The sequence below is a fragment of the Montipora capricornis genome, chromosome 4, assembly GCF_036669925.1.
Source record: "Montipora capricornis isolate CH-2021 chromosome 4, ASM3666992v2, whole genome shotgun sequence".
In the NCBI taxonomy this organism is placed as follows: domain Eukaryota; kingdom Metazoa; phylum Cnidaria; class Anthozoa; order Scleractinia; family Acroporidae; genus Montipora; species Montipora capricornis.
Window position 1 is genome coordinate 34,510,724 of NC_090886.1, and position 10,211 is coordinate 34,520,934.

The following is a 10,211-nucleotide window of genomic DNA, read 5'->3' on the forward strand; positions in this document are numbered from 1 at the left end:
TGAACGAGTGTTAACTTAACACCTGACTGGCCGAATTTCGCGCTTTGACTTTTCATCCAAAGGCCGTTTAGGTTGAGTGTAAGTTTTGGATTTCAAAGTCCGCCATTACTCACGTTCAAAACTGACGGTTTGGACCTCGGAGGGTTGGATTTAAAGAAAAGTGACGTCAAAGGTTCACTAGCTTAGAATTTCAGCGAGTGAATGCAGCTTATTATAATATATGCTAAACGCGAGTTTAGAAGTCTGAAACCTCAAAACTCCCGTGATGCATATTTATTCTGTGGCGTACACACGCAGCATTCTTAAACTTGTGAGCCACTGACGTCATTTTCTCCTCGATCCTGGGGCCCGTTTCTCGAAAGTCCCGAAAACGTTTCGGGCCCGAAAAGCCACTTGTCAAACTACCAACCGCTTGTTTTGGAAAGCCGGTCTTTTAACTTGTTTTCAAGGTAACAAAAAGTAAACTGACTGTGAAGTTTGACGACTTAAATCCTCTCCGTTCTTGAGATACAAAGGGAATTAAGACACCCAAAAATGGCCCGTAAAGTCTCGGGACTCTCGAGAAACGGGTCCCAGCTCTCTCGAGATCTTAAAGTTAGTAACGGTGGACCATTAAATAGGGAAGATACCTATTAATGTGCCAACCAGCGTCTCAATGGATGTCGACACAAAGGGTCTTTTGTTCCTGTGGTTAGCACACTTGAATAACAAAAGCAATGTTTGTAAACAGGTATCTTCCCTATAGGAAAAGTTCCAGTTAAAATAAACAGGTGTCTTTTTGAAATCAAGGCTTAAAACTTTGGTCGCTTAGTGTTGAGTTAACATTGTTTTGAAATCCAAAGAAAACTAAGGATTGGTTTTTTGGTCACAGTGGCACTTTAAATTGTCCCGCTGAAGCGCGAGGATCACTTCTGTCTTTCGCCAGGAGCCCGTAAGTAGGAGCGAACAATTCCCATATTAGGCCTATGTCACGACATTTTTATAGACCGGTCTATTTTTAGACTATCTTTTCCGTAGAAAACAAAGCCGGGCAGTTCCTGTTCGGTGACACTATTACGTCAAGTTAGTTTCTTGTGACTGTTCATCGGGCTCCAGCGGGAGTCTCAATCGCGGGAAATTCAATCTAGAAATACGTCGGTCTGTGAAAACGCCGTGACAGAAATAAAGGGCTGTTATTCGCTCCTAGTCACGGGCTCCTGCTTTCGTACAAAACCCACACTTCAAATATACATTTCTTTCATTGATGAATATCGTATTAAAGAGAAACTTTGACATTTTAACATATTACTGATTTTAATATATTATTTTCAACATTAGAAGGCCAGATCATCAACGCAGCCACAGATACGTCGACGACATTAAAGCGCGGGAAAACCGTGAGTACGAGCGAGGGACCAATTTGTATGCTTATTATTGGCCGAAAGAGGAGTTTTCAAATGACCCACGTCGAAAGTAATAACGCGATTGCAATTGCTACGAGTAATGATTGGTTTAAAAATCTCGCGCCAGTTTATCATCAACCAATGAGAGAGAAAACCAAAACCAATCGCGACTTGCACGCGCCATTTTTCCCGCGCTTTGAACAAGTTACATGAAAATGTTGCGAATTTGGATTGGTTCATTGCGTTGTTTGCACCTGCTGTGATTGGTTGAAGTTATATCTTTGGTATTTGTTTTACGACACTCAATTGAAAACTGCTCTATCGGGTAGGCTTCTCGTAGGCTATTATTCTTATTCTTACTCCACTATTAAACCACACAACGAAACAAATCATGAAACCCGCTTCACAAGCGGCCTTATCATAAGGAAGCTTTAGCAACCGACGACAGCAACGCCTATGCGTGAACACCTCACCTCAAAATATTATTTCGCATTATTGTCAATAATCTACCCTAATTTAAATAACAGAAAGGCTATCGTGCCAAACGTCAGCTTTCTTTACGGTGGTCAATCTGCTATATCAACGCAGTTGATAACCCCATTTCTGTGATGCAAGTGCTTTACATATGCAAATCCATAAAACGCAGATCCCGTCTTATAACCCTTCAATGTTCATGTTACAGAACCCACACACGGTTCCCAAAGAATCGGGCACGGAGTTCCCGGTGTTGCGTTCTGCCCTCTACGGTTTATCATAGTTTTGCAGGATAAGGGCTACAGGGGAATCTTTGTTTACATTTTTTCTTCATCAGCATAAGGCTATTGTTTTCTAATCAGTGAGCCAAAAATAAAGTATAGAATATTAAAGTGCACTGCATAATGAGATATCTCTGAAAGTTTCAATCCGACGTACTAGATAATGTCTGAGCAACAATACTTTGAAAATTCGAAATTTTATTAAGAATGTAAGGGATTATTAGCGCTTTTGCCACCCAAGAATTTATCAGTTGTCGATGGCTAAAACTCGCTCGATATCAAGGCCAGAAGGATTATAATAATTATTGAAGATTTAACTGAGTTAAACACGTTTCTTTATTTATTTCTTTATTTATTTATTCACTTTCACCACAACAGAGAAACAGGCTGTGGTGGGGGTCGCACAACAGAGCGAGGCTCCAAATTAAGTGCGCCCTTTTACCCTCCCAACCATGATATAGCAGAGAAGACAGACCACAACGCCGGGAACTACATGCCCTACTCTTTGCGACAAGTGTGTGGTTTGTTTTACGTCCCACAGGATTATGAACATTGAAGGGTTGTGAAACGGGGCCCACGGTTTATCGTCCTTATCCGAGAAGACTAGAGAGTCTAACCATTTGCAGATGTAATTACAAAGGCAGCACGTTCTCCTCAGTTATTTCAAGACCCTGAGTGTTGGTCCGGCCGGAGTTGAACTCACGACCTTCCGCGTGACAGCCCGGTGCTCAACCAACTGAGTCACTGGTGCGCGGTCAAACGTTCTTACCATTTGAAGTCAATTAATAAGTAGCATGACGCCTTCTGTGAGCAAACCCGTATGTTAATGAAACAAAAATGTAAACAATGACGTCAGAAAAGACTTTTTTCACAAGCTGCTCTAAAATCCGAGTGTAAATAAAGATCCAGTGATGAAGATGACGACGACTATGATGAAGATCAAATGAACTTGCGACCAGTATGGATCCTACACAGTTGATGTACATTTTAACTGTGGACCGTCTCGACAAAATGCTTAGTGCTACATTTAATACAACTTGGGTTTAAGAATCATTTTGTCCTGTAGTTGTCGTCGTTCTTGTAGAAGCTTTGTGTAAGCACCAAGTAGTGTTTCACGATAATTAAATTGTACTAAGAAACTCAAAATTCCTTTGCTCATTAAGTTTGCATTTCTGTTGCCATTTCGTAGCCGTTACCGTGAGAGTTGCTAAAGCTCTTTAAAGGGACCGGAAGGATGACGCCCCGTACGAAAAACGACGGGGTCGACAGAAAGAATAATCGTCTGATTCTAGTAAAGGAGATCTGGTTTCTGTAGCATCTCGAAAACTTTTCCTTGTCCAGCCATACACGATGCAGTTTAGAAAGCCTTGCATGGGTGCGGTCAGACCCTGTTGACCAAAATAGAAAATTGGTTCAAAATGAGGAAAAGCTCGAAAGATGCATTTGCGTAAGAAATCTCCGATGTTCCTTTCGATTCCGCATTTCTATGCTTAGCGATTAGTTTTTTAATATCTTATGACTCATTCTCAGCCAAAAGGGGAATCTTTGTTTTTGCCTCATATTGCCTCAAACTTAATTATATTGCACATGCGTTCGCTTGAAATGTGTGAAAACGAAACACAGCATACGTAGGTAAGCTCAATGAAATTTGCAACGTCTGGCCAATTAAAGCACTCGTGCCAGATTCCCTGCGTCTGAGCATTTGAACAAAATGGCGGATGCCCCCTGGTTACTTTTGATTCTTATGTCGACGTTCGTTTTCACTAGCATCAGTTACTTATGCTTGCGCTTTGTGCTTGCGTCGCGAGTTAAAACCAGGCTTAAGTACTTCCAATAAACTAGCATTGTCGGCTAGGGGCGTAGAATCACTTACTTGAAATACGAATAAGATGAACCAATGATGCATAGCGGATAGCTTTATTATGTGTGGATCAATGTCACAGGACGCAACCACCAGTGCTACAAAACAAAACAGAATCATGTTTAAAAGTCAGTGTTTAGTCTGAATTAGGGAGGGCAGCCACCATGTTGATGACAACGTATCCTGCACTGAGCAGCACTGGCGTCAAATTACGGGCCCCGGATACCGTCGTATATGAAGTTACGATTGTTCACCACGCCGCCATCTTGGATCATTGCCAATAGCTCATCGCCCTTCCCCAAACTATACATTTATTTCTCCTCTAAATTTCCTCTGCTTCAAAAATTCGAATATTTTTCGAAGACTGAATACTGAGCTTAGGGCAGCGAGTGTAAGCCTTGTCCACACAAATAATTTACTTTGCTATTGTGGCCGAGATATTATTGACGTCACCTACTGATAGTGCTGTGGCAACCACATCCTCAATAGACGCCAGAACAAAGAGTTCGTTTGTTCCGCTGGTTGGAATATTTGAATCGAAACCATAAAATCTTTGCAATTAAATTTTTCTTTGAAATGGGCACGTTTTTATACACCTATTTCCAAAATGACCGTCATTTAAATATTCTCTTGTTTTCATTCAAATTAGCCCTTGCTGCCTCGTTCTTGAGCTTAAAATTCGAAAGAATAGATGGCTTCACTCACGTGACTTGACGGGCATTTTGGTGTCCAAAACAATAGAAAATATTTGCGCAGAATTTGCATAAAAATAGAGTTCAGTCCCCAAGGGAGAGGATGTCTATTGTTCTAGTACACCAAAATGGCCGCTGTGACGTCACGTGAAAACCATCTATATTTTGCCTTAAACGAGGCATCAAGGTCTAATTTGAATAAAAACAAAAGAATATCGAAATAGCGGCCAATTTGGAAAAAGGTCTATTTCTCTATTCACTTAAAGTGCAACTCTGACTAAAAAAAATAATTCTCTTTTTCTTTGAATTTCAAAACTTCGTTACTAACTACCACTGAGTGACCAAGGTTTTAAGCCTTGATTTCAAAGACACCTGTTTATTTCAACTGAAACGTTTTCATTTTATTCATGTCACGTATGCAGTAACCCAGCTACGTGAGATTCACACTACCTGGTGTAGGCGTCACAACGTGACTCTCTAATCAAGCAAAAGAGCAATACATGAAGTTCTTAGGTTTCAGGGGACACCTTGCTGACACAGTTTTACTTGACACATCGCGAAGTTTATGCAAAGTATCATTAATCTCATTATCTAGCTGCATAGGCTACTGGGTGACATGCCTATGCAAATTACACCATCTATCATCGTTAGTTGCACAAACGCATGCAAGATTACCTGGGCCCCAACAGACTAAAAACACTAATATGTAAAGGAAAATTCTGTTACGTATGGCATCTATATTGGCTCGCTGAAGGTCTGTTAACACGCCTGAAAAAACATAAGACAATGACAGGTTTTCATGTGCGAGTTTAAAAGACAGATCGGGAAGCTGATTTAGACTGGGACCTAATACTCGAATAGGCTGTGAGCCAGCATGAGCCGGGAAAGCTGGCAAGAAGAATGGAGCGAATTATTAAAAGCGACTTGTCCTCACCCCATTCTTCAACGCGCTGCCAGTTCCTTGCTCGATACGTACCCCAAACAGGCGAGTCCGTTTGCAGACTAATAATCGAAGGGGGTCTGGTTAGGAGTTGGCCGCACGCGATTTTAGCGCCAAAACAATTCCAACGAAACGCGCATTGTGTGTACACAGGGATGGCATTTTTTTGTCCACTTGTGGTTCGGGTTAAGGTCAGCAGAAGTTATTATATTTTCCACCTCGGATATGACGTTTATGATTGGTTCAATAAGTCTCGGTAATAAAGTGTCTAATCGGCGTGGGTGGGTGGGTCGTGGGTCCCTGACCCTAACCCTTTTCTTTATCAACGAATGAAAATTGTCGAAACAGACAAGACCTAAGACAAATATGGACTGAGCACTGAGGGAGCTAATATATATATATATTTATTTTTTATCTTCAAACAAACAGGACCCACCACCCACGATCCACGACCCACCTACCCACGACCCACCCACCCACGCGATTTAGCCTCACCCCTCGCTAATCAGCTTTTATGAACGCGTCCAGAGTAGCGAGGCGAAAAAATTTGCGGAGGGAAATTTTCCAGGTTCCAAGCCTTCATAATACATTAAAATTTAATAAAACTACCTCATTCGGGCTTATTTGCAATGGGATTGAGTACAGCCAACTTGACTCTACGCGACACGACCTGCGAGTTCATTGAACGGCTTCAAGAACATTCAACAAAAAGCGCGTCCCTCTGGAGTCCAAACAAAGGTTCAGATTGTGTGAGGAGAACATTAGCATACAAGAAAAACAAGCTAAAGACTTTTAATGAGGCTTTAAAAGGGCTACTACGTGGTGTAAGCCTCGCACAAAACGAGATCGCACAAAACGTCCCGAGAGTTTTAAGACAGCTCTCGGGACGTTTTGTGCGCTCTGTTTTGTGCGAGGCTTACACCACGTAAGCTCATGCACGTCGTGACGTTCTATCGGTGACCTGATAGGCTCTTCCGCTATTGACTATATTCGTATTCTCAGAATTGGACTGGAACTAGCTTGCAATGGAGGCTAATTCGGGGAAATATATTAAAAAGTATTTGCATTTGAAAATATTTCCCCGCATTAGCCTCCATCGCTAGCTAGTTCCAGTCCAATACTGAGAATACGAATAAAAAAAAATCTGAAACTGAAAGGTAGAGGTTACATGTGCTTAATCTAAAGCAGCTTGCACTCCTCTGATTTACGATCTTATGGAAATGAGGAAATGATCTAAGACAACTAGAACGCTCACCTGAATACACCACAGCCTTTCTAAATACTCTGAGAATCATAAAGTACACCAGCTGCAAAGAAAGTTACCAAAACTCAATTACAATTGTGTGCCGTGGAACAATTTTCATTAATGAAAATCCCGCCAAAGCTGAAATAGACCCTTCGTCCAAAATGGAGGACGAAAATTCAAAAAAGTTAAAATCAAAAATGTATAACCAGCACTAGAAAGAACACCTTTACTTTGGTAACCCTGCAAAGTTCCAGCGTATCTGGTGTAATATCAGCTGAGAAAATGTAACTTCAAAAATGAAAAATTTACAGACGTTTGTACGACTGGGGTATGGAGTATACCCCCAGTCATACAAACGTCTGTAAATTTGTCAAATTTCAACTTACATTTTCTCAGCTGATATAACACCTAATACGCAGAAACTCTGCAGGGTTACTTAAAAGTAAAGGTCCTCTTTATATTTCTGGTATCAGTGTTTCATTGAGTTCAATTTTAACTAGTTCAAATCCGTTGCCGCCATTTTGGAGAAGGGTCTATTCATCCAGTCTGATCGTTACGATAAGCAATACGAATTTCCACAACAAAAACACACGTCGACAAGCCTGTCGGTTGAAGTTGGGCCTTTAACTCTATATCTGTCTGATTTGATTGTGACACTGTAGGCCTCAATTGCCATTGTTAAATGTGCATTGTGTATTTAAATTTGTTTTTAACAAATAAACTTAAACTTAAACTTAAACTTGAACTTGACTCCATAGCTCTCCATGTATTCCAAGGACTGGCAAAAAGGACACGGCTGTAGGCAGAGTCTAATTTGGCAGTCAGAGAACTTTCTAAATGACTTAATATCCTCTTAATCCAACAGTTGTTAAAGTCCTCCATTACCAAAACAAGTCGAGCTTTTAACAGCGTTAAAGGGGCTAGGTTACGCAATTTTAGGCAATTTCAGCACTGATCGAATGGTCATAGAATTAACTAAAATATCAAAATAACTGTTCAAAACTATAGAAGAACTTTAACAAAACACAGGGAAGCCAAGAAGGGACATGGATAGACAAAACTGGAGAGGATTGAAATGGATTGAATTTGGGTAAATTTGAAAAACGTCGGCCCACCTTTTTTCAAATTTATATCAGTCTATATCAAAATGTCATTTACACAGCTGGAAAATCATTCTCAGTTGTTATGTGGCCGTGATTTTGCAAATGAAAGACTCTTGCTCTGCCAATTTGACGTTGAGAGCTCATAATTAACAAAATTAAACAAAATTACCTAAAATAGCGTGACCTAGCCCCTTTAAAATTGACTGATGCTGCCTAGCCAATACACAGAGCCGCTGCATTCCTTTCTATTAATTTTGATTGGTTACTAGAGAAATAGTAACCAATAATAGGTAAATTAATAACGCCCCAATAAGGTGAAGTCTCCAATAATTTTGCAACTTGTCGCACTTCAAAGGATAAAGAAGCAAACGATATAGTTAAATTATCAAAACAAAACACTATAAACAACAAAATTGTTTATCTTTGGAAATACTTTGCTTACCACAAGTGTCACCATGGAGATGGAAAGTGAAGAGGTTAGTGCTATTGATCCATATGGGGACCACCAATGGGAATCAGCACTCTGAAAGAGGAAGTTATTATCAGAATTCATCTTACTTTGGTCAGCTAATTATTGACAAAAACAAGTAGGAGGAACATGAAGAAGACAATATTACAGTGATACAGAGACCTGACACAGCAATTAGCATTGCTGCTACACTAACACAAGCAATGAAAGCCATACAGGGTGGATGCGAAAGACAAAGACAATCACTCAAAACTGACACTAAACAAGTTGGTAGAGCAACTAGTCTGCTGAGAGTTCAAGTTATATACCACTACAGGTGAATAAAATGATTCTAGAATATGAAATGTCATATGTATTTGAACTCATATTATTTAATAATAATAATAAGAATAATAATAATAATAATTTTAAAAACTGATTTGTAACCAGGTGGTTCCATGGTAAAGTATAAAGAATGTTACACTGGTTAAAAATATTATTGAAAAGATCTTAAAATCCCAACGTTTCGGCTACTAACATAAGCCTTCTCCAGGGGTAATAAAAAGATATAACGAAGTGACAAGTGTATTTAAAATCGCGTAGGTGCTAATAAAAGACAGAATATATTACAAAATCAGTTCTTGTCCAATAACGCCAAGGCCCTGTACAATTGGGGCAGGTACATGCCATCATCGCGGTTGAGCGGACATTTGCATGTGCGAACCCGACGCCTGTTAGAGGCATGGGAAATTGACACATGCATAAGTGCAAAAGTCCGCTCAACCGCGATGATAGCATGTACCTGCCCCAAGAGTACAAGGCCTTGGCGTTATTGGACAACTTCTGATTTTGTAATATATTCTGTTTTTTATTAGCACCTACGCGATTTTAAATACACTTGTCACTTCGTTATGTTTTTATTACCCCTGAAGAAGGCTTATGTTAGTAGCCGAAACGTTGGGATTTTAAGATCTTTTCAATAATATTTTTAACCAGTGTAACATTTTTTATACTTTACCAATAATAATAATAATAATAATAATAATAATAATAATTATTATTATTATTATTATTATTATTATTATTTCATAGTCATACTGCTCAGCTTAAGTTTTTAACAGCTGGTAAATTTGTGGTGTCGGGCAACAACAAGTTGCCAATGAACACCAAAATGTTTCTTTTCCCTGTCCTTTACATTTCCAATACTTTTCTTAGTATCCTTGCTGATCCCAGAAATGCAGACTTCTGGATTAAGGTAATTGATGTGTCTACTCCTCCTATAATAATAATAATAATAATAATAATAATAATAATAATAATAATAATAATAATAATAATAATAATAATAATTATTATTATTATTGCTCCCTTTTGGAAAATTACCCTATAGAAATGTATCCCAATGCATTAGACGAACTCTGATCGGCTAAGTATTCAGATGGCTTAAGTATAAACAAGCGATCCGAAAGCAAGCACGTAAAACGACGAAGCTAAAATTCTGTGGGACACTCCTATATATATACTTTAGATAAGGCGCCAGAGAATGGAGCAAACAAACCAGACATGACGATCTTTGATAAGAAGAACGAAGTTATCATCCTAGTGGAAGGAACTGTATGTAATATTGGACAGACCAACGATAGGAACGATTATAAGAAGAGAAAGTATCTGGATTTAAGACTGGGTCTCCGAAAACTCTATCCTGACTATGAGATCAAGCAAACCAATATAGTGTTTAACTTCCTGGGAGATTTCAACATCACCCTAAAGAAAGAACTCTCTGA

General features: G+C 39.4%; 1 protein-coding gene across 1 annotated transcript in view; it reads right to left on the minus strand.

The window, feature by feature from the left end:
• Nucleotides 1–3,102: 3,102 nt before the first annotated feature.
• The window catches only part of LOC138046002 (transmembrane protein 116-like), a 26,526-nt gene continuing 19,417 nt past the window's right edge, over nt 3,103–10,211 (minus strand). The window contains exons 9-13 of the mRNA XM_068892689.1: nt 8,422–8,502; nt 6,886–6,937; nt 5,366–5,458; nt 4,011–4,096; nt 3,103–3,525 (exon numbers count right to left, since the gene is read on the minus strand). Coding sequence (XP_068748790.1) covers nt 3,355–3,525; nt 4,011–4,096; nt 5,366–5,458; nt 6,886–6,937; nt 8,422–8,502 — 483 coding nt within the window. The 3' untranslated portion in view covers nt 3,103–3,354. The remainder of the gene's footprint in view (nt 3,526–4,010; nt 4,097–5,365; nt 5,459–6,885; nt 6,938–8,421; nt 8,503–10,211) is intronic.